Source organism: Dipodomys spectabilis, unplaced genomic scaffold (assembly GCF_019054845.1).
Source record: "Dipodomys spectabilis isolate Male_0828 unplaced genomic scaffold, ASM1905484v1 ptg000019l, whole genome shotgun sequence".
In the NCBI taxonomy this organism is placed as follows: domain Eukaryota; kingdom Metazoa; phylum Chordata; class Mammalia; order Rodentia; family Heteromyidae; genus Dipodomys; species Dipodomys spectabilis.
Window position 1 is genome coordinate 10,320,308 of NW_024870696.1, and position 26,075 is coordinate 10,346,382.

Here is a 26,075-nt window from a genome sequence, read left to right on the forward strand (position 1 = left end):
GGTATAATATTCATGCACATGAAGTTTAAGTGATTTTCAGAATGAATCCTTACATCATTCTGCCTTTCTTTATCTCTAATAATTTACTTGTTTTGAACCTGATTTGGTGTGCCATTAATAAAAGCAATACGAGTAGTGCTTTGTTTTAGGGTTACAATGGCTCATATTTCTTTTGTTTTCAGACCTTTTTACCTATATATTGACAGTATTTGATACAAATTAGTGTTGTTTTATTTTACAAGTAATTGGATGCTCTATTTTCACTGATATATTTAGATCACCAAAATATATATGTAAGCAAAAAAAGGATTATATACTACAAACAAATTATTGTATATAATATATATTATATAATATATTATACAAACTATAATATTTTATATATAAATTTTGTCTATAATTATAGTTATGTTATAAACATAAATTTCTATCATATAAATGTACATGTAATTAGAATATAAATATAAATAAAATACTGTATATAATTATTATACAAATTATATTATGCATATCTTATTATAACATTTTTCATATTATGCATGTTTTTATATATGTCATTTTATAGATTATATAATATGTGCTTTTTCAATTATAGATATCTATGACCTAAATATTTTAATGAAAATATATGAAATTAAGTTATTCTGTCATTATATAAGTAGTTTAAGTACAACTATCTTTTGCAACATCATCTGTATTATTTTATTAACTTGAATGTAAAAATAAATATGTAAGACTGTGTTGTTGCAGGCCAATTTATCTCAATGTTATTGCTGAAATTAGGGAAAAAATCCTGTAAAATAATCTTTCTTATACAAAGTTTATGAGGAAGGGACTGAATTCGAGTGTCAATTTTAATCAAGATATGCATGTTTAAAAGAGTAACATCAGGTTTGAATACTAATTTTACATATTATTTTTCATTCCACAACCCTTTTTTGTTGTTGGTTGTGGAACTTGAACTCAGGGCTCTTTTGTTCATCACTAGCACTCTAATTTGGGGAAGAGAAGGGGAAAAAACAAAATGTTTAAATAAGGATACAGGTTGACCCATTGTAACAATGAGTGGTACAAGACACTATGTTGAAAACGAACTTTACAACTTGGTGGGGGAGGGTTGGGGAGGTAGGGAAGGAAGCTATGGTAGGGGAAAAACAAAGGAGGAGGTGACAATGCTCTATAGGAAATGTACTTATCACCTTACTATGTAACTGTAATCCCTCTGTACACTAGTTTTACAATGAAAAATGTAATTAAAAATGTCAAGATAAAAAATATAAACTAGAGGGGCTGGGAAGGTGGCTCAGTGGTAGAGTGCTTGCCTTGCATGCCTGAGGGCCTGGGTTCGATTCCTCAGCACCACATAAGCAAAAAGAAAAAAGCCAGAAGTGGCGCTGTGGCTCAAGTGGTAGAGCGCTAGCCTTGAGCTGAAAAGCTCAGGGACAGCGGCCAGGCCCAGAGTTCAGGCCCCATGACCGGACCCCCCCAAAAAATAAAAAATATATACAAACTAGAGAAAATGATGAAAAAACCTGAAGGCACATTATGCTATATGTAAGGGCTTTACTAATTTATTCACCCATCAAAAGTAACTAAATGTTTCTCATTTTATTCCACAATGGCGGCATTGGATATTTCTTATCTTGTTGATAACAGCTGTCATGTCTATGATGAGGTAAATATTGTGTTCTTGCTGTGAAATGTATGCTTTGGAAAATATTTCATGATTTCCTATTCTGTGCATCCTGTCTAAACCCACATACATATAAGGACTTGAAACCCATAAAGTCTAATTTATAATTTTCTTTAATGAAGAAATATACATGAATCTTTTAAGTGGTAATGAAGTCCAAGTATGTGAAAACAGTAAGAGTTTTATGGCAATTACTTTGTAGTAGTTTTTCAATATCAAAATAAACTTCACATTAACAGTAATAATTCAAGTAGTATATGAAAAAAATATCTTGACAGTATAAATATTAATGCTAATTTTATAGTGATTTAAATTAGTAATAATATTACTATACATAAATATAGTACATGTGAATTCAATTTGTATTTAATTTGAAGTATATTACTATTAAAACAAATTAAATATGCTACTCATAGTACATTTCCATTAGACAGTACTGTTCTCTATCGCCCTATTCAGGATGAACCAGCAGTAAGAATTGGATGCAGGTGGTTCCTGGACTCACATTTGTATCTCATCCTCATTGCCTGGCAAGTTGAGAATGGGAGGGTGACTGTTTAAGTCTATTCTGTGACAGGAAATCAAGATAAATGAGAGAATGACCATTGAGGATTCATGGTTCCAGACCAGCCAGGGAAGAAAAATCCACAAGATTTGGTCACCAAACATGGGGAATCTATATTCAGAGTTTATGCCTGTAATCCAACAGCAACAGAAAACCAAGAGTAAGCATATTATAGCTCAGGAACACACCTGGGCAAGAAGCAAGTCATGGAAACAACCAAGGAAAACATGTGGGAGTCTAAGTACAATAGCCCCTGATTTCACACTCCCAAAAGATTAGCAAAAAAACAAATTAAAAGGAGGGCTGGGAAGGAGGCTCAGTGGAAGAGTGCTTGCCTTGCATGCACGAGGCTCTGGGTTCGATTCCTCAGCACTACATAAGCAGAAAAAATCTGGAAGTGGCGCTGTGGCTCAAGTGGTAGGGCTCTAGCCTTGAGCTGAAGAGCTGAGGGACAGGGCCCAGGCCTAGAGTTAAGGCCCCATGACTGACACACACAAAAAAGTAAAAAAAGAAAGAAATAAAGTGTGGTTGTGATAGATTATCTTTTTTTCATAGAAGAAATCATACCAAGGACTCTTGACATGGCTCTCAGAACTTCCTTATTTCTCAGGCTGTAGATAATTGGGTTGAGCATGGGGGTGAGGATCGTGTAGAATACAGCCAGAATCTTATCCTCTTCAGGGGAACGGAGTTTAGATGGCTGGAAGTAGGTATAAACAAATGGTGCATAATAAAATGTCACTACAGTTAAATGTGTTGAACACGTTGTGAAAGCCTTTTTTCTTCCCTCTTTTGAGCGCATTTGGGAGACAGCAAAAAGGACCCGACCATAGGAAGCAGAGATACCAAGGAAAGGAAAGAGGAGAAATAGGCAGGTACTCATAAAAATTACATATTCATAGACCCTGGTGTCCATACAGGCCAGTGGTAACATGGATGGGACTTCACACAGGAAATGGTTAATGGCCCTAGACTTACAGTAAGGAATGTGAAAGGCATAGATTATATGTGCCAAGGAGTGAACAGAGCCCAAGGTCCAACATCCTATGATCATCTTCACACACATCCTTTTACTCATGCGGATGGGGTAGTGGAGGGGGTGGCAGATGGCCACAAAACGGTCATAGGCCATGGAGGCCAGCAGCAAGCCTTCGGAGCATGCTATTGTCACAAAAAAGAAGCTTTGTACTCCACACCCCACAAAAGAGATTCTTTTCTGGCCAGAGAGGAAATTGAACGCCATCTTGGGGACAGTGTTAGAGATGTACATCAGGTCCATGAAGGAGAGCTGGCTGAGGAGAAAATACATGGGGGTATGGAGCCGGGGATCCACACATATGAGATAGATCATTCCTGAGTTACCAAAAAAGGCAACAAAGAACAAAAAAATGAAAAGGATCATGAGAAGTAGGCCAGTTCGATTTGGAGGTAACAGCCCCAAGAGTATGAAATCACTTGAAGTTTGATTCCCTCTATGGATAAAAGTGTATTCAGTTATCATCCTTTAAAGAAACATAAAATAAAATACTTTACCATAAAACATGAATGAATATGGGCAAGAGAATCTAAGGGTACTGGTTTCATTAGTGCTTCAATAGAATGGTAAATTGTTCTCCCCCACATCATAGCATTTGTTGAATTAATTTGCAAAGTGACTAAATGCTTTTCATCTGCTCTATTATGCCAGTAAGTCAGAGAGGTGTGTACTGCTTTTTATAAGCATAAAATCACGCACAGCCAACATAAATTATCTGAGGAATTCCCCGCTATGACGCTCCTGACCAAACACATTAGTTAGAACTAGTAATAAATCTCACAATGCTAGAGCCATTGCTTAAATCTTAGAACACTAGCCTTGAGTTAAAATGCTGAGTGAAAGTTCATGAATCTTGAGTTCAAGCTTCAGTAATGGCACACTTACAAACAATTAATAAGCACCCCTATATATTGAGGAGATTTGTGACCTCTACATTTAACATAGAATTCTTCAGTAGGAATTCATAAATGTTACTCAACAACATAGTATTTGCTTAAATTCTCAGTCCACCTTCCCCTTTCCCTTTTTGCATCTTTATTTTGTCATGCTCCATTGGCACAACTCCAGAGAGACAGGTTGCATTCTTTGACAATTCAAATGTAGCATTTTAACTGTAGCATTTTAAATTAATATTGATCCATTCCTGAAAATCTGCTTATTACCACAGCACTGTTTTTATTTTTCAAAATGCTTTTCTTGAATGGAAAAGATATTGCTTGTCTCCATGCTTACAGTATTTGCATAATCTCGCCTCCCTGATGCTGTTTGCATTTTCCATGTGTGACAGAATTCAAACCAAATAGAAAGTATACCAAATAACATTTTTTATTTTCTTCAGATAAGGATATTTCTCATGATAAATGTTATAGATTATTCAATTTTGTTTTTTAATTTTACATGTCTGTAAACTAAAACTAGTGTTGTAATTGCAATTTACCATGTGTACAGTGATCAAAACACAAACAATCATATACAAACCTATATCCTCCCTATTGAAAACAGAAGGATTTGAGACGCGAACTCTTCTTCACTTTACTTCATTTATTGTAATTCTGCAAAAGCAAACATTATGAAAATTTAAGCATTAATATCTTCAGGATCTTAACTGATCCTGATGGGAAGAATAAATTGCCCAAATATTGTTAGTGACTTGAGTCTCAATTTCATCATTTCACATTTCATAATGGCTTGGATATGTTTCAACTGTCCTTGGATCTCATTCAATTCAATGTGTTTATCACCTTTCTCGAGAGTACTGTGCGTATTTCAGTACCATAGATAGACCTGGAGAGGTAGATCACATAGGCATGGGAAAGGATGAAGCTTCTCCGCCTTTGCAGTTCAAGTTTCTATCACACAGGCTACATCATGATCAGCGAAAGCTGATCAGCTAGAAAGAGAATGTGTGCTGCAGTAGATTCTTGCTTTCTAGCTCACCTATAATTGTACTTATCCTCTTCACATTGAATCACTTAAGTAAAATGAAAACAATAAATGGTGATCATGAAGAAAGGAAATGTAAAGGAGAACAAAATGAACAAATTTCACTACCTGAAGATTTTTTTGTCTGCTTCTCTAATCTCAGCCTTTGGCTTGTCGACTTTTTTCTCTCCTTTCCCATTCCCTTTTATTTCTTTCCCTCCACTTCCCTTTCCTTCTCTTCCTTTAAAACTCTGGGACTTCTTTTTCTCACAGCTGATACTTTAACACTTTAGCCATACCTCTACTTCTGGCTTTTTACTGATTAATTGGATATAAATGTTTCAAGTAGTTGTTTACCCAGCCTGGCTTCAAACTGCAATTCTGAGATCTCATCCTCCTGATTAGCTAGGATTGAACATAGATGTGAACCAACTTCTAAATATGTTTGGGAATTTTTTTTTCTGTACCATGGTTCTTTATTGCCACTCTATGCACCTGTGTTACTCAGCTGTAAATTGTATGTCTTTGCTTCTACCAATCAACATACAAACTGTGCTATCTAGGTCCCAATAGAAGGTAGCTCTTTCCTCACCTCCTCTTATCTTAGTGCCAGATTGCCTGCATGAATTTTTCCGCTGAAACAAGTCTTGCTACCACAGACTGTCAAGGATGCTGATATGAGTAGTCATCTTTGATGATCAATTTTTCAACATTACTGTAATAAAAGTCACTAATATGTTCCATTTATTTATATGTGGTAATTTCAATCAGATGAAATTTCATAAAACTTTTATTACTATGAATAACACTATGATAGTTTATCATAGAAAAAACATGAATGGAAAGTCTCTATGGTTCATGAGGACGACAGTCATGAGTCGAGTGTGTAGAGGATAGAGTGTAGGGACATTTGGCTAGGACAGGAGGAAGACTCAGGCTTGGTTCTATGTGAGATCAGACACCTGGAGGTGAGACTTATTTTGGGTCTGCTTTAATAAGAGGTATATGGGAACACATGGAGTACTCAAGTTAGAGGGGACTAAGACCAGCTGGACACTATGCTGTGGTTATAAACCTAAGTCACATATCCTGGGAAGCTACCCTGGTCTAGCCCATCAGGACAGTTGGTTATCTGTTTGGGAATAAAATGGTATATATTACTACCTTGATTTCAATTCCTTAGAAAACTGTTTATCTCATAATCAGTCTTCAACCTATCTACCTGTATACATTAGCTAGGTATTAATCTGATAAAATAAATAAACCATATTTGACTAAATCAATGAGGCAATTTCAAACATCAATGTTGACATACATGCCCAGAAAATAAGGATTTAATCCACATTTTAATTGAGAGGAATATATTACTAGCAGTCTTGCCAATAGGCCTGTTTCCAATAGCAAATGTTGAACACACAGATTCTATTTTGTGTTTATATAATTTCAGGCTGAATTCTTTTGAAAGAAGACTATGTGTTCATTTAGATGTATTGGTTCTTAGACTTAAATTACAGAGAGTCGCAAACATTTATGTATGATTGTTACTGCAATAAATCTTTCATTTCCAAAATAGAAAGTATTCACTTTAGGATTGAGAGAGGACATTAAATACTTTCAGGGTTCTGTACAACTTGGAAGTGAAGACATACTAATCTGAGACACTACTATTATCTGAAGGTCTATTCCTATTAATACCTAACAACTTTATTTATTGAGTATGGATCTGAGTTAATATGTTAGATTTAAATGAACAATCACCCTCTTCATTACATATTTACGTAGATGATATAATTTCTGTAGTATAAATTTTATCTTAAGAATAGCCTTTCTGTTTATCTGTCTATGGGACACATTAGTAAGCTTATTAAGATTGAAATTAGGAGCAATTGTAGAGAAATTAGATGTTGGTGTAGCAAGCACGAAATACTGATTCGTTTTGCAAAAGTGACACTGTACATACTAAAACAGTCTTATACACCAGTAAACTAATTATTTAAACACTATAACATGATAGTGTAGCAGGACTGGTAGAACATGGAAATCAGTGACTTCTCATTGAGCAGCACATAATGAGTTGTCCAGAAATTTGTCTCCTTTCTTACACTGTACCTTAACAATTGAAACATCTCAAATGTAGAGAATTTCTGCATCCTAATTAGGAATACAATCTTTAATGATAGCGTGTTGTATAAGTTATAAGTTCAGTTTTAAGTTTTTCAATTTGTTTCCAAATTGTATTTTCTATGTTAACATAATAAGATCCTTCATGACAGGAAAATTAAACCTCGCAAATATTTACCTTAGTTCAACCTACCCAATAACCAACTTAGGTCAACAATCTGATTTAAACTCACCTGACCCAACATTCTTGAGTTTGCACTGTCAGTAAACAAGTAGCTTTATAAGCATGGCGTTTTCTACTGCCATTTCACTGAATTCTTTAAAAGGCTTTAACACCCAGCTGCGCTCCCATCATCTGCCAGGGATGTTACTGAGGTATATAAACCTCCTCACATTCCTTTAATACAAGAATTCCTTCTTTACCTAGCAAAATCCCTAGAGAGAAATTCAAAACAATGGTGTCATGTAATGCCCAAATTTACCCCACCAAGTACATTTCTTATCAAGCATTGTTGCCTCCTCCTTTATTTCCCCTTCTCATCCCTTCCCATCTCCTCCCTCCATACTCCCTCCCCATCTCCCCCAACCCAAGGTTGTAAAGTTTATTTTTCAACATAGCATCTTGTACATCTCCTTGTTGCAATGGGTCCACCTGTATCCCTATTTAAATGATTTGTTTTTTTGCCCTTCCCCTCCACAAATTATACCAACATCGAATACATTGAAAGCAGGGGTTATACCATGGGGGAGGGACATATAAAGCAACAAAAAAATCATCTTATAAATATGTTAGAACAATTGCATGAAAGAAAAAAAAACATTTGAATACTTATCTTGGGGTTCATTTCACCTAGCATTAACTTATCTGACCTTTTCTGCTTTTCTCAGACATATACTAGTTACTGCAAATAAGGGAAACCATGATGGGCCCAGAAAATTTTTCTGAGAAGACTTTTTCCTACAGGAAAATTCATTATGACAGTACATTTAATGGACTATAGTGATAATTTTCAGAAATCTAGTAAAATAAGGAGAAAGAAACAAGTCAAATAGGATGCTGATATGTGTAAGATTTTATTTAGGAGAGATACTACATGGCTATTAATGTATTTGAGAACTTCAAGATTAATAACAGTGAATCTTTGCAAAGGGCTTTTATAAATGGACACATTTCAGAAATAAGGATACAGGTTGACCCATTGTAACAATGAGATGTAAAAGATACTATGTTGAAAACGAACTTTACAACTTTGATGGGGGGAGGAGTTGGGAAGATGGGAAGGGAAGAGTTGGGAAGGGAAAAACAAAGGAAGAGGTAACAATGCTCCATAGGAAATGTACTCATTACCTTACCCATGTAACTGTAACCTCTCTGTACAATATTTTTACTATATATATAAATATATATAATATTATTGCTATACAAAGCAGTTCTTGTTTTGCCTAATATGATGTGAGGAACACTAATACTGTATGAAGAACTTCTATTTGTTCTGAACAAATGTACTTCTGCTTTAAATAACAGACATCAGTCTTGCCTATAAATTATAATAAAAGACCAGGCATATGTGAAAAAGATTTCTGATGACTTTTAGTTCGGGAAAACTAGGAAAATATACATCTTCAACTTCAATCTATCTTTCTAAGCTATGTAGGCCATAGTATAGTTTACTGGATTGGGAAAAAAGTGAAAATCTCAATATCATTATTGACTTCATTCTTGATGTCATATACAGCCATTCCTGTTTTCCTTTGTGACGATGTCAATGACATGTTCCTGGTATTAGGAAGGAGAATTGGAAAGGACATGATAGGAAAGTGTTACCATTGATAACTTATGAATTTGTCTGCCCAGGTTGGACTTGTATCTTTGTTCACAGATCCAAGAAATTTGAGTAGCTTGATTGACAGGCATGATCCTTTTTATTCCCATTTTGGTTTTGTATTTTTCCTTTCAAATCTCCAGTATGCTCCCTCAAAATGGAAGAAATACCTGGGCCATAGTGTTATGGTAAAAACCAATTCATAAACAGGTAAAAATTACAGTTACTAAATATCTACTCTCTTTACCGTCCTCAATATTATTTTTCCTAATCTGTAATTTGAAAATATGCACATAGACGAATGTTTCAATGACATTTGTTATAAGTTTGTGATAATATTTGTGAAAGTTGTGATGTAAGAACATGGAATGTGAATTGTGCAAAATGTGTTCATAAGTAAGAGAATAAGACAAAGACACCAGAAGTTTCTAGAACTAGGAAATGGCTCCTGGTCTTTCAGATGATGAAAGAATGAAAGGTATAGAGGTTAAAAATCTAGAGATATCTTGACATTTAAGTATTGGACTGAGTAGAATATTGAATGAACATTTTCATGCCAAGCTGTAGATAGTATTGTGAATCCAACAAGAATCATAGATTATGGAATAAGATGATTAAGCCTCTGTTATAGCAAATATTTTGTTAAGCACTTTAAATAAAAGGCAATGGAACTTCATTACAGCTAAGGTCAAGTTTATGTTTAACCTTTGAGATGATACTTAAAAAAACCCTTGAATATATTGTGTAATATTTTTTAACATTACACACTTGTATAAATGAATGAGTACTTCTTATAGTACCAAAATTTAATTTCACTGTTGGTATTCAAAGCAGAAAAGCCCTGTTAATCTTTCTTAGCATAGTCTTACACAAGGCTGGATATCACTTGTCAATTGCAATGAAGATTCCAGTGCAGAAAAGAACAGTATAGTGAATTCTTCAATACCATTCAGAATGTCCATTTTTCTCAGTGCTTCCCTTTCTACCATCCATATATTCTATATCACAAATGTATATATTTTGTGTTATTTGTATGTACGTTTTCATTAATATATAACAAATGTCCATGTGACATTTCAATCTGATATTTTAATATATGGATATGATATCATGATGAAATCAAATCTATTACATCAGAATTTTTAGAGTTATTTTATTTAAGTATGTTTAAAATCCCATTTTTTTCTATTGAGAGAAACATAATTATGCTCATCCGACTGAGCCACACTACATCAGAATTAATTCCTTCTATCTCCATATAGCATGTTACACTGACATCTCTCCTGTCATACATCAGCCTACTATAAATGGACTCTGGTTATATCCATTCTATTATTAATTCTATAAGATCAGCTCATTTTATATTTCACATACCAGCAATATCTTGCAATGGTTATGGGAAGGAGGTAGTTACTGTTAACAAAATTCTATGTTCATTCATGAAAACACGTAGTCAGGAATTTTGTTCTTTCTATTGATATAATAGCATTCCATGGAGTATATTCCCTCATATTATTCATGCATTCTTCTATTGATGTTTATTTATGTTGGCATTATGTCCTGGCAACTGTATAGCAGCATGTTTCAATAAACATGGGAAGCACGTCTTGTAAACATTTGGATCTCACTACTTAACAGTGTACAAAAACCTTATAGGTTTGTCTTAAGGACAAATAAGGGGATTGCCAGATTCATAATTCTGAATTTTTGTGAGAACATATACTGTCTCCTATAAGGTATTCATTTATTTCTATACCAAGCAACAATGTGTAAATGTTTCCACTTTCTTCAAATCGATATCTGGGTTTTTTTTAAATTACCATCTTCTTGTGGACATCATTTTAACTCTGGGGAAAGTGTCATCTGTTAATGTGATGCAATGTGATGTGTGTGTGTATGAGTGTGTGAGTGTGTACTTCTTAAAAGGGGTTGGGGGTGGGGTTGGGGGTGTAGCTGAGGAGGTGGGAAGGAAGGGATGGTAGGGGAAAAACAAAGGAGGAGGCAACAATGCTTGATAAGAAATGTACTTATTACCTTGCTCATGTAACCCCTTTGTACAATATTTTCACAATAAAAAACTTAATTAAAAAAATCTTATAGTTTCCTATTCCTTAAATTCCAGAAAATGAAACCATATGGACACTGGTCATACATGAATATAACAGAAAATTAATTGTGCTCTAAATATGTTTTAAGTAAATTAAACACAAAATGAAAACCAAGATTTTAAGCACAGTACTGCTAATTTTATATCAATTATATAGAAATGATATGTTAGTATTAAAAAATGTTACACTGCAAAAATAACTATTACATTGCAATTAACAAGCACACAAATACATGTATAACATTATATGATAGGTTAATTATATACTATGAATTGTACTGTTGTGTATATTATTGGTTTTTATGATTTGAATTAATAATTGTAATTTTATTAATACTTAGTAATTCAATCTATTACTTACTTGTACTTTTAAATATGTCATTAGAAAATTTTCAGTTACTTGTGTGTTTTAGTACCTTTCAATTAGAGGCTGTGCTCTGTGGAGGTCAATGAGCTTCAAAAGAATAAAAAAAGAGCAGTTGGGACAGAACCATCATTTATTTCATGCAAGGGAACATCCCAAGAACCTTGGCATGTCCCCCAGGACTTCCTTATTCCTCAGGCTGTAGATAATGGGGTTGAGCATGGGGGTGAGGATGGTGTAGAACACAGTCAAAATCTTATCTCCCGAAGAAGATCAGAGATTCTTGGGCTGAAGGTAAGTGTAGACAAAAGGCACATAGTAAAAGGTCACCACAGTTAAATGTGTTGAACATGTGGTGAAGGCTTTCTTTCTTCCCTCTTTTGAGCACATACGAGAGACAGCAAAAAGGACCCGACCATAGGAAGCAGTGATCCCGAGGAAAGGAAAGAGGAGAAACAGGCTTGTGCTCACAAACACCATGTACTCCTAGACCCAGTGTCCACAAAGGCCAGAGTCAACATGGCTGGAACATCACAGAAGAAATGCTTAATGGCCCTAGATCTGCAGTAAGGAATGTGAAGGGCATAGACTGTGTGTGCCAAGGAGTTGACGGAGCCCAGTAACCAAGACCCTATGATCATTTTGACACACATCATTTTACTCTTGCGGATGGGGTAGTGGAGCGGGTAGCAGCTGGCCACATAGAGGTCATAGGCCATGGAGGCCAGCAGTAAGCCTTCAGAATCTGCTAAGGTCACAAAGATTTACACTCCACATCCCGCAAAGGAGATGACTTCTGTCCAGAGAGGAAATTGAACGCCATCTTGGGGACAGTGGTACAGATGTAAATCAGGTCCATGAAAGAAAGCTGGTTGAGGAGAAAATATGTGGGGATGTGGAGCCAGTTATCAATACGGATGAGTCAAATCATCTTCGAGTTCCCCAAAACAGCAACAAAGAATATGAAGAGGAAAAGGATCATGAGATGGAGGTCGGTTTGATTTGGGGCAACAGCCCCAACAGGATGAAATCGCTGGACGTTTGATTCCATTTCTCCATGAAAACGTATGTCTGTAGTACCCTTAAACATTAAAGCACGAAATAAGAATAGAATAGAGTGAGAATGTCAAAGAGAATTAACTTTTTGATACTTAATATGAATGAACTTGTAGTTTTGAGATTTTTTTTAACGATGAAAATGAATGTTCATTTCCTCTTATCTCAAGTGCCACTTAAGCAAGTCAGAGAGATTAGTTTGGTTTTTTACTATAAAGTCATAATTAGCAGATGTAAATAAGACCAGCAAAGCAGTCCATGCTTTGTAAACTCTTGACCAATCTCATGATTCCAGATTATAGTATGAATTTATATTGAAGAAAGCCAAGATGATTCTATTTTTATTGTCTCCAACTGAATCCTCAGATTTGCAATATAAAATTAGAAGTCTGATTTGATAATAAATATTCTGTGCTTCTAAGATCAAATTTTCCTCTATTTTTCACTCTTCTAGTTCTGAACTTTTGGTTCTCTATCATCTGAAACTACTTTATACAGATATACTAGATCCTTGACCTGATGTTCTATCTCTTGTATTTTAAAGTATTTTCTGTGTCTTTGCTTAAAATATATCCATCATCCTAAATCACTGTCCTGGAAATGAAAAGGCATTGTATGTTCTATCAACCATCTTTATAATAATTCTATTTGAATGTATGATTTAACTGATTTTCACTCCCAAATCCAAAATCTGATTCCTAGATTGTCAACACATTTTTCTATCTTCAATTAGGCAAAGCACATATGATAATAGTCACAGATGACTTTACATATCTACAAATTACTATGTGAAATTTCATGGGGTTTTGGTGTTTGTAAGGAACACAAATAAATAAATGCATATACAATCTACTTATGTACAATCTGGAGTCTTTGACACATTATAACTTATATGAACTCTTCTTCACATTACTTACTTTAATACTTCTGGAGGACATTTGCACATTAATATTTTTCTTTTCCAAATAATCAATATTTTGTTGATATGAAGAAATGTTTCTCAATTATTGTGAAGGCTAGGATCAGATTTTGAGCTCTTGAAAACTTCTGTAATTTCTACTTGTTCCATTATGCCACTTGGTGTAATGGTTTTGTTGTGCTTGCTTTACGGGAGGCCATTCTTGAGTTCAAACGGAGCCACTCTGCACAGCTATGACTCTGTTTGTACTATATACCAACACAGTGTACATGCACACAGGAGGGGATGCTGTTTCTCTTGCTCTGCAGTTCAAGTTTCTCAATGCTCAGGCTGGAGCATGAATCATGTGCAAAGCTAATCAACCAGAACAAGTATAATCAATAGTGTATTCATTAATTTCTAACTCCATTTTTTGTCTTCATATAATATTCATAGTAAAACAGTTGAGTATAATAACAAAAACAAATGGCAACTATTTTCAGTTTAAAAAAGAAAAAAAAAGAAAATGAATATATTTAAATTCCTAAAAAAAATTTCAGCTTTTTCTTGTCCAGCATTTTCTTTTCCAGTATTTTCTTGGCCTGGCAATTATATCTGAAACATGACATGTTATAGCTGTTTTGTTCCAGAATTCTCTGAATTGTGTACTTTATTATTTTTCTCAGGTTTTAATGCTGTATAACTATGGTTTTGTATATTTCTAATACATGTTTTCTATCTTCTATCACCATAAGTGTGAAGGGTATATTCATATCTCTATTTACATATATGTGTATATAAAACATGATAATACATTATATATAATATATGACATATAATAAAAATTCTGTGTAATTTCTCCTTTAGAAAAGTACAGATATTAAAATTTACTGTAGTGATACCACTTTATTCACTTTTCTTCAATAAAGAAAAGTATTTATTAGTTCATTATTATTATTCACATGTAGTAACTTAAGTCTCCCAACATTTTCTATTCCTGTTAAGTGCTAATACAATGAAAGTGAGTGCAATAGATAAGGTAAATATGAATGAATTATAACATATACGCATGTGAATGGCCATGGTGAGCACAAAAAGATAATAGGAAACTAGAATTGTCGATATGAGGATTGAGTATCAGATGGAAGGGAGTGAGTCAATAGTGAGGGTAATGAGAGTAGTAGGAGGTTATTATGAGAGTAATAATGAGAGTTTGGTTGAAGTATATTACAGTATAGACTGTAGAACAGTTAAACTTGATGAAATTAATTTAATAAGAAAAATTGAAAGCAAGATGGTAAGGCATAATTTGATATGGGTACTATATATACTATAGATAGAAACACAAATGGCACTAGATATAGTATAAAGCACATATAGTACAATATATAGAGTATGTCATATATATCATGCTATATGTTAGTATTAATATATAGTATGCTATATGTAATATATATGCTGTAGTATATATACTATGCTATATATAATATACTGTATACAGTATATACAGTACACATAATATATACTTTTTGTAGTACATATATTACATATTATATATATACTATATACACTGCATGCTATGTATATTTACTATGTATATGCTATATACATAGTATATAGTAAATAGTATATATACTATATATAACATGTATACTCTACAGATGTATACTAGATATAGCATAATATACTGCATTTATTATATATACTGTATATACTATGATTATTATATATAGTATGAGTATACTATATATATTATGTAAACTACAGTATATGTACTGTATATATATGGTATACTATATACTGTAGATAGTATACATATCAATATAGTATATACGATATAATATATATACATTTGCAAAATATATATAAAGTATTGTGCCTATATACGCATATATGTATGTATAACATTTCACAAAACATCCCTCCTTGTATAACTAATATATGCTAATAAAATGTCTTTGAAAATCAGATGTTCACTTTTATAGCTTCTAATGAACACATACTAACAATAAGGCATGCACTGTGGTGAAGTGCCAGATGCCTTCCCAGAGTGAGTTAAAGAGAGCATGTGGTCACAGACATCCTATACTTCCTGAAACTCTCAAAAGAACACAGATACACAGAAATATGAAAATGAAACTATGATCACCACCATTATGATTTTATTCATGCAAAATACATTGAATATGGCTTACACATCTATTCCCATATGCTGTAAATCATCAATCATTAAAATATATAAGAAGTCTGTGGTAGTTATTAAGGGGGTGATTCAGATATCAGAATTATAAGCTCAAACATGTAATATGATAATGTGTAGCGATCCACAGTATAAGGGAAAATGTAGTGGTAATGGTCATAGTGATAGCCCGCTCACTGCATAGAACTTCCATGCCATAAATTCTATTAAGGTGTTTTCCAGTCACAGTGGTGAATCAGGTCAAATCCTTCCTTTATGTAAAGCCTCTTCATTTCATGAAGACATTACCATGAAATGTGATTGAAGGATAAATTGTAGTGACATTTCTGTAAGATAGAACTTATATTGTGTCTTGTGGAGATATGTCAAGGACTTCAACTTGCTCTCAAGTGCAAGTGTAAAACTCTTAGAGATGTTTAAGTAAGAAGAGAGTTGTGAGGAGGAGCACATGGCAGACCCTAACTAGTAAGATTAAGAAGAGGTATGGACTACGTTAGCATTAAAACTAGAAAACTCTTCCTTGAGGAACCACTAAGACATAGGTAAAGCAGAAATGCAAAGAACTATTTAGCAATAGGGTATTGCAATATGACTCATTCCTCCTATATTTCTGGGCGAAATAGACATTCAACATATCTACCTGAAGAAACAAATGTTAATCAAAGACTGAGTATTACTCATACATAAAAATGTGGATATCTTTTGAAAAATAAATCTTGGTCCTACATGTCATGTCTCTTTTGTGCTGTTACTGCAGCATGAAATCAGGGCTTTGGACTGCTGCTTGTTAGTTTTCACTCAAGCTGGCACTCTGCCATTTAAGCACATCTTCACTTCAGGCTTCTTGCTATTTATTGGAGAAAAGAGTTTCTCACATTTGTCTGCCTGGGATGGCTTTGAACCTTGAACCTTAGATCTCAGCCCAGCTTCAAGTAATATTATTTTGTTAAGTTTAGATTTAAGTTGAGAGGAAGAAACATACCAATAGTCCTGACACCAGGTCCATTTCCAATAGAAAACATTGGACATACAGATTCTGCTCTAGGTTTACATATTTGGTGGCTTAGGTGTGTCACTGAACTATGGACTGGAACATATGTATATTTAGATGATCTTCTACTAAGATGGGAACCCAGAAAATAATCACTGCAATATTCATTTGAGTTGCTAAGTTGAAAATTTTCATGTTTATATGAAAATCCTCATGTCTGTATGAAACGGATAAAAATGGAAACCTTTAGGATACTTGATGATTTTAGGATCTGAAATTGCAATTAATCCTGAGATTCCATTTGCATGGCTGCCTAGAAGCTTTCTTTACAGAGCATGGATCTTGTTCTTCCTACAATTATATATTTACTGTCTTTAAGTAACTGTACACAGGTGTTGCTTTCAACAAATCAGTTACCCTTCAACAAAACATCTTGATGGCTGTCACTCATTTCATCCTTCTCCCCCACGGCTCCCAGCCCAACTCCTCCCTGTACTATATTATAGGATAAACATCAACTATCATGACTACATTCTACCTGTACCATCCTCTCTTTCTTCAACACTCTCTCTCTCTCTCTTTACCCTCCCCCTCAACTTTCAAACGCCACTTTTCTGATATTCATTTTGTTGGACTGTGACTTAATTTTGCTAAATTCTCTTTTACAAATGCCATACTTAATTGTGTACCTTTGTGGTGGCATATAAACTCATGTGTTTATTTTTACAGTTATAAATTAGTTTGCACTCTCGCATACATGAGGAAACAAGTGTCCTTTGTCTCTTCTGAACCTGATAATACAGCAGTTATAAATGCATCGTTCTGTAGGGTACATCATTATTTGAGGAGATTATACCAATAACTTAAATCTAGTATATGAATAATCACTCTCATTTATTTCTAAGGGGTATATTGATGAAATAAATGGAAGTTAAACTTAAAAAAAGATTATTTGGCTGGAGTCTGTGTATATGTACAAATTGTAAGCTCCTGAATTTACTTTGAAAAAAAAAACAACATATAAAGCACACTTAAAGAAAATGTAATAGTCAACAGGATAAATATGCAAGTTGTGCATCAGCTAATTAATTCAGTACCAACCAAGTCATAGGTTTCCTGGGAACACGGAGCATTCTGAGGCTAGCATATAATACATCCTAAGAAGTATCAATCATCTTTGAAGACATGAGAAATCACAAATAGAGCTCAGAAAACATTTTCCCAGCAATTTTTTCATTATTATGAAATTTGGTTAACCAATTAGAGTTACATAAAGCAAAACACACAATTCATAATATTTTGAGGTCAGTATTGCTCTAACTTATGTTGTTCATATGAGTAATCTCTCTCTGGATATTTCTAAAAGGCCTTTAGCTAAAATTCAAAAAGATTAAAACAAAGATCTCATTTGGTCTGACCAATATATGTAAATGTGCTTGAGTGTAGGATTGATTTTATTATTCTGCAGAAGTAGCACATAAAACACAAGAATCAAAAGTACTATAGATCATCAGTAGAGGACCAACAATTAAAACTGTTGTCAAAGTCCAAGCCTATATAATCTCAACAACATTGTAAGAAACCTGGCAACACAGAATCCAGCGACTTCTCTGTGGCAAGCAAAGAGTAAATCCTCAAAAAATTTCAATCACCATTTTCAAGTCCATGTTTGGTAATAGGCCTCAAAGGCATATTGGTCAACTGAAATGTAGGCAGTCAGCACTTCATTGTTCTGTTTGTTCTGGTTCAAATAACAGAAATCAGTGTTCTCACCGACACATATTAAAATGATTTATGAGCTGGGTGCAGGTGGCTCAGCTTTATAATCTTAACTACTCAGGAAGGTGAGATCTAGTTTGAAGCTTGCCCTGGTAGGAAAGCTTGTGAAACTCTTATTTCCAAATAACTACCAAAAATACAACTGTGGTTTAAGTGGTAGAATATTAACCTTGAGCACAAACACTCAGGGACTGTGGCCAGGCCCTGAGTTGTTGTTTTTTTTTTTGCTTAAGACTGAAAAAAAAGGTTTCTGATGTTTGCTTACTTCATCCATGATGTCATAAGTGCCCACGGTTGTCTTCCTTTGTGATGATGTTACTGACATGGTCCTGCTAATACAAAGGAGACTTGGAGAAGGACCGAAAAGAAAGTGTCACCATGTATGACTCATTGATTTTTCTCCCAAGGCTGGCCTTTTATCCTTGTTCTCAGATCTCAGCCTCCTGAATAATATCACAAGCATCATCTTCTTTATTTCCCCCTTTTCTTCTTTTCAAATCCCCAATATGCTCCCTCATGGTGGAAGAAATGCCTATATCCTACTATTATGGTAAGAATGATTACTAAACAGGTGAAAAATTTTATTAAAATTTAATAAAATTACATATTAAATATATTACCATCCTAATTATTTACTTTCATAATATTTTTTGAAAGGCACAAACATAAGCATAGCTGTTTAATACCATTTATTATCATAAGCTGTTTATCAGAAAATGTGTGAGGGTTAATGACAGTTGTGATGTGGGAACATGGGATGGGAATTTTGTAAAATGTCTTACTAAGCAGGTTCAGTGCTAACAAGAAATCATAAGAGATGGACACTTAAAGTTTTTCATGTAGGAAATGGTTTCTGCTGTTCAGATAGTGAATGAAAGGACTGGAGATTAGAAATCTAGAATAACCTCAATACTTAAGTATTGGACTAGGTACCATATTGATACACATTTAAAACAATTTTTGTATGATCATATATATATAGTAAATATTGTGGATTAAACAAGGAGTAATAAATTGTGGAATAAAAGTCTTTGTTATAGCAAGATTACGTTAAGTAGCTTAGCAACAAAAGCATTGAACTGCGACACAGGTAAGGTCAAATTTGTGTTTTACTTCCAGCTGATATTTCATATAAACCTCCCCAAATAAAAATATCTTGCATAAGATTAAATAGCATTGTTTTTTGTTTTTTTAAAGATTTTTTTCTGTTTTCTTTTGTCGGTCTTGGGGGCTGAACTCTAGGCCTGGGGGCTGTCCCTCAGCTCTTCAGCTCAAGGCTAGTGCCCTACCACTTGAGCCACAGCACCACTTCTGGCTTTTTCTGCTTATGTGGTACTGAGGAATCGACCCCAAGGCCTCATGCATGTAAAGCAAGCACTCTACCACGGAGCCAACTTCCCAGCCCCTAGCATTAAGATTTTAAATGTATACACAAATATGAATAATTCATATGGTGGCAAGATTTAATTTCACATGATCAAAATCAGAAATAATATCTGTCAGTAATCATTCAATGAAAATACCACTGCTGAAAAGGAACAATGAACACTTTCATACAGGTTCAGAATATCCAATTTGCTGGTTGCTTCATATTCTACCATCCATATCTTCTATATCACAAACATATATTATGTGCAATTTTCATAATTTAATTAATATATAATCACTGTCTCTACAACATTGCATTCAGGTTTTAATACATACAAACATAGAGGAATGATTGAATTAAATCTATCACATCTTTCATTTACATATGTTCAAAATCCTATTCTTATTATTGAGATATATTATTTCTCACATATTATGCATTACTTTGACTATGTTCATCGTACTGTGCCATACAATATCAGAACTAATCTTCCTATCTACATGTGATGTTGTACATTGACTTCCTCTTCTGCCCATATAAGCCAACTCTCATCTGACTTTGCTGACCTCTATTCTATTATCAATTATATGAGATCAGCTTATTTATATTTCACATACAAGCAATTTCTTGCACTGCTTGTGTATGTGTGTGTCTAATTTATTTTAACATAATTTTCTTCAAATGCAAATGCAAGATTTTTATCCTTTCTAATGACATAATAGCATTCCAGGTAATATAATCTCCAATCTCCCTCATGCATTCTTCTATTAATGCACCTTTAAGTTGGCTTTACCTACTGGCCACTGCAGCATGTGAGAACACATACTGTCTACTGTAAGGACGATGTTTTCTTCTAAACCAGACAATATTGTAGATGTCTTTCACTTTCTTCAAATCCATATCAGATTTTAGAAATTACCATCCTTTTGCAAATACCCTTTCTAACTGTGGAGAAAGTGTAATCTTTTAATATCATTTATTGTGTGGGTATGAGTGTGTGATTGTTAAATCATTTTATGGCTTCGCTATTCCTTGGTGTTCCAATACTTCAGATAATTAATATATATGGACATGGAACATACATATATAACTAGCTAAAAGTAATTGTGCTCTAAGTATGCTATACTTAAATTGAACACAAAATGAAAGACAAATATGTAAGCACAGCACTGCTAATTTCGTATCAATTATATAGAAGAATTTCAGTATTAAAAATAAATATTAACATATACAATAATATTTATTATATGTAACTTTGTAATATTCTGTTTCAATATCATAAATCAAAATGCTGTAAGTAGTATTAGTGGTTTTAAAGTTCTGAATTAATATTTTCAATGTTATTACTTTTATTCAATTATTACTTAGTAAGTCATTATATTACTTATTTGTACCTTTAAGTATGTTATTAGAAAAAAACTGGTTACATATGTGGCCTTAGTAACTTTTCATTGGATAGTGTGCTCTGTTTAGGTCAGGTAAGTTCTAAGAGGATAAAAGAAGAAGAATAGGCACAGAACTCTCAATTTTTCATGCAACGGAACATCCCAAGAACCCTTTTCATGGCCCCCAGGACTTCCTTATTCCTCAGGCTGTAGATAATGGGGTTGAGCATAGGGGTGAGGATGGTGTAGAACACAGCCAGAATCTTATCTCCCGAAGGGGATCTGAGATTCTTGGGCCGAAGGTAAGTGAAGACAAAAGGTGCATAGTAAAAGGTCACCACTGTTAAATGTGTTGAACATGTAGTGAAGGCTTTCTTTCTTCCCTCTTTTGAGCGCATACGAGAGACAGCAAAAAGGACCCGACCATAGGAAGCTGTGATCCCGAGGACAGGAAAGAGGAGAAACAGGCTTGTGCTCACAAACACCATGTACTCGTAGACCCAGGTGTCCACACAGGCCAGAGGCAACATGGCTGGAACATCACAGAAGAAATGCTTAATGGCCCTAGATCTGCAGTAAGGAATGTGAAGGGCATAGACTGTGTGTGCCAAGGAGTTGACGGAGCCCAGTAACCAAGACCCTATGATCATTTTGACACACATCATTTTACTCATGCGGATGGGGTAGTGGAGTGGGTGGCAGATGGCCACATAACGGTCATAGGCCATGGAGGCCAGCAGTAAGCCTTCAGAACCTGCTAAGGTCACAAAGAAGAAGATTTGCACTCCACATCCCACAAACGATATTCTTTTCTCACCTCAGAGAAAGTTGAACGCCATCTTGGGAACAATGTTTGATATGTACATGAGGTCCGTGAGGGAAAGTTGGCTGAGGAGAAAGTACATGGGGATGTGGAGCCGGTTATCTATACGGATGAGGCAAATCATTGTCAAGTTCCCCAAAACAGCGACAAAGAACACGAAGAGGAAAACGATCAGGAGAAGGAGGCCAGTTTGGTTTGGGGGCAACAGCCCTAAAAGGTTGAAATCGCTGGAAGTTAGATTCCATTTCTCCATGAAAACATTTGCCGTGTAGTGCCCTTAACATTAAAACATGAAATAAGAATACAATAGAGTGAGAAAGTCAAAGAGAAATTTTTCAGTATTTAATGTCAATGACTTACGTTGCACCATGCTGTAGTTTTATTGGGTTATTAATTTTTTTTGGGGGGGGAGCGTCCGGTCATGGGGCCTGAACTCTGGGTCTGAGCTCTGTCCCTCAGCTCTTCAGCTCAAGGCTAGAGCTCTACCACTTGAGCCACAGCGCCACCTCTGGCTTGTTTTTTTTTTTTTTTTTTGCTTATGTGGTGCTGAGGAATCGAACCCAGGGCCTCATGCATGCAAGGCAAACACTCTACCACTGAGCCACCTTCCCAGCCCTTATTGGGTTATTTTTGATTCGTGAGAACTAATGTTTCTTACCTCTTATCTCAAGTACTATTTCTGTAAGTCATAGAGATGAGCCATTATTAGCAAGTATTAATAAATAGCCAAAGCATCCATTCTTTAGAACTTCTGACCAATCCCATGATTATAGGTTATTATGAATTTATAAATTAAAGAAAGCCAAGATAACTTTATTTTTGTTGTCTCCAACTGAATCCTCAGATTTGCAATAAGAAATCAAAAGTCTGATTTGGTAACAAATATTGTGTTGTTCAGATAAAATATACTTAGAACTCAAAAAACTAAATCCCCCAACAAATCCTCAAAGAAGTAATCACCCCATCAACAAGTGGGCTAAAGTCTCAAAGAGAAACTTCTCTGAAGATGAAATAAGAATGGCTAATAGACACATGAAGAAATGCTCAACTTCTCTAGCCATAAAAGAATTACAAATCAAAACAACATTGATATTCCACCTCACCCCAGTTAGAATGGCTATAATCAAGAACTAATAACAAGAGACGCTGGAGGGGATGTGGCCAAAAAGGAACCCTACTGCATTGTTGGTGGGATTTTATATATATATATATAATATATATATATATATATATATATATATGAATTCTATGTCTCCATCAAAAAAGAATGACACTGCCCCAGTTAGGAAATGGAAAGACCTGGAAAAAATTATATTGAGGTTAGCTAGGACCAAAGAAACATAAGTCCCATGGTTTCTCTTATTTGCAATAACTAGTATAAGTCTAGGACAAGCAGAAAAGCTCAAAAGCTATGCACATAAGACCATATAAGATGATGTTAAGTGAAATGAACCCCAGGATAGGGACTCAACTTTTTTTTCTTGCTATTTTTAACGTATTTAAAATGTACTATGTGATATTTTTGCTTCTTTTGTATGTGCTTCCCCCACAGTATAACCCCTGTTTTCATTGTATTTGATGTTGGTACCATGCATCTTGTATTACATTTTTCTAATTTGAGGAGGGGAAGGGAAATAACAAAATTCTGAAATAAGGCTACATGTTTACCCATTGTAACAATGAGATGTACAAGACACTAAGTTGAAAATGAACTTTACAACCTGAGGGGGAGGGCAGAGGGAGGAGTTAGGGAGGTAGGAAGGGAAGGGATGGTAAGGGATAAACAAAGGGAGGAGTTAACAAAGCTCAATAGGAAATGTACTCTTTACCTTACTCATGTAACTGTAACCCTTCTGTACACTATTTATACAATAGAAAACATTCAAAAAAGAAAAAAATGAATAAAATTTGCCTCTATTTTTCACTCTTCTAGGTCTTAATTTTGGTTCTACCTCATCTGAAACTGCTTTATACAGATAAACTTGATCCTTAACCTGATGGTCTATCTCTTGTATGCTTTTATGTAATTTGTATCTTTGCTGAAAATATAACTACCATCCCAAATCACTGTCCTGGAAATGAAAAGGCATCATTAGTTTGATAAAGCCATTCTCCTCATAATTATATATGCATTTATGATTTCCCTGTGATTTTTACTTTCCTGAAATCCTTACACACTCAAAATCTGATTCCTAAATTGTCAACCCATTTTTCTGCCATCAAGTAATGCACATATGATAATGGTTATGATAAAATGATGTTTTTCTTCTACTTTACACATCTTTGCACTACTCATGTAAATTTCACAGGGTTATGATGTTTATAAAGAACACTAATATGCATATGGAATCTACTTATGTACAATTTGGAGTCTTTGAGACATTGTAACTTGCATAAACTCTTCCTCATGTTAGTTTAATTCTTCCTCGGGACCAATTACATATATCTACATATTAATATTTTCCTTTTCCAAACAAGATTTTGTTGATATGAAGAAATACGTTTCTCAATTATTGTGAAGATTAGGATGAGATTTTGAGCCCTTGAGGGCTTCTGTAATTTTGACTTATTCCATGATGCCACTTGGTGCAATGTTTTGGTTTGTTTGTTTTATATGGGGCTCTTCTTAGGTTCAAAGTCAACCACTCTCACTCCTCTCCACAAGCTGTGACTGTTTCTACCCTATGTTCCAACACACTGCACATAGACACAGGAGGGGTTCTACTTCTCTTGGTTAGCAGTTCGTGTTTCTTGATGTACAGACGGAGCATGAAGCAGGTGCAAAGGTAATCAACCAGAAAAAGTACAATCAGTAGTGCATTCATTGATTTCAACCTCCGTTATGTATGTCTTGATATTTTTCATAGTAAAACAGTTGAGTATAGTAACAGAACGAGACATGATCATTTTGAGTAAAAAATAAGAAAAAATTGATGAGAAAATGAACATATTTACATCCCTGAACATTTTTTTCTTGATTTTTGTTGTTCAGATCAATGACGGGGAATTATAGTTGAAACATGACACATTGTGGCTCTTTTTGCCACATAATAAATACCCTTCATAAATGTGAAGGGTTTTTTTTATCTCTCTCTACATATGCATATATATATATATATTACTAGAAAATTATAATATACATTATATTATATTTATATTATGTCATGTTATATATAATATATAACTATATATAATAATAGTAGTGCATATTATTTTATGGTTTAAATAAGTACAGATCTCAAAACTTACTATAGACACTGAATTGTGTAGTGATACTATATTATTCATTTTTTCTTGAATAAAGAAAAACACTTATGGGCTGGGAAGGTGGCTCAGTGGTAGAGTGCTTGCCTTGCATGCATGAGGCCCTGGGTTGGATTCCTCAGCACCACATAAGCAGAAAAAATAAAAAAGCTGGAAGTGGCACTGTGGCTCAAGTGGTAGAGCGCTAGCCTTGAGCTGAAGAGCTGAGGGACAGCACCAAGGCCCAGAGGTCAGGCACCACGACCGGACACCCCCCCAAAAAAGAAAAGTACTTCTTAGTTCATTCACATAGAGTGACTTAAGACCCAGCATTTTCTATGACAAGTAAGTGCTAATACAAGGAAAGTGAATGCAATGTGATGAAAGTAAGATTCAGGGCATAATTTGACTTAGGCATTATATATATATATATATATATATATATATGTATATATATATATTTATATACACATTGGGCACTATGTAGCATGTACAATATATGCTATATATTATCAGTATATATTATACTTTATATGTTATATACAGTATATATAGCATATGTCACACAGTATATACTATATACAATATATAAATATAGAGTATATTATATAATATATACAGTATACACTATATAGCATATATTATACATGTTATATAATATGTAATTTTATAGAATAGTATATGATAGCATATATTATT

At 34.3% G+C, this 26,075-nt stretch overlaps 1 protein-coding gene and 2 pseudogenes across 1 annotated transcript; all 3 read right to left on the bottom strand.

Annotated features, from left to right (window-relative positions):
• Nucleotides 1-2,796: 2,796 nt before the first annotated feature.
• LOC122103892 (olfactory receptor 2L13-like) lies at nt 2,797-3,759 on the bottom strand. The gene has a single exon (XM_042674580.1). The coding sequence runs from the start codon at nt 3,757-3,759 to the stop codon at nt 2,797-2,799; it is 963 nt and encodes a 320-aa protein (XP_042530514.1).
• Nucleotides 3,760-11,770: 8,011 nt separating this feature from the next.
• Nucleotides 11,771-12,691, bottom strand: LOC122103893 (annotated as a pseudogene).
• An 8,756-nt stretch (nt 12,692-21,447) lies between these two features.
• On the bottom strand, nt 21,448-22,386 carry LOC122103894 (annotated as a pseudogene).
• Between the last annotated feature and the right edge of the window lie 3,689 nt (nt 22,387-26,075).

Bases quoted from the DNA above. Each gene is read 5' to 3' on its own strand.
- LOC122103892 (XM_042674580.1), bottom strand. From the start codon at position 3,759: ATGATAACTGAATACACTTTTATCCATAGAGGGAATCAAACTTCAAGT.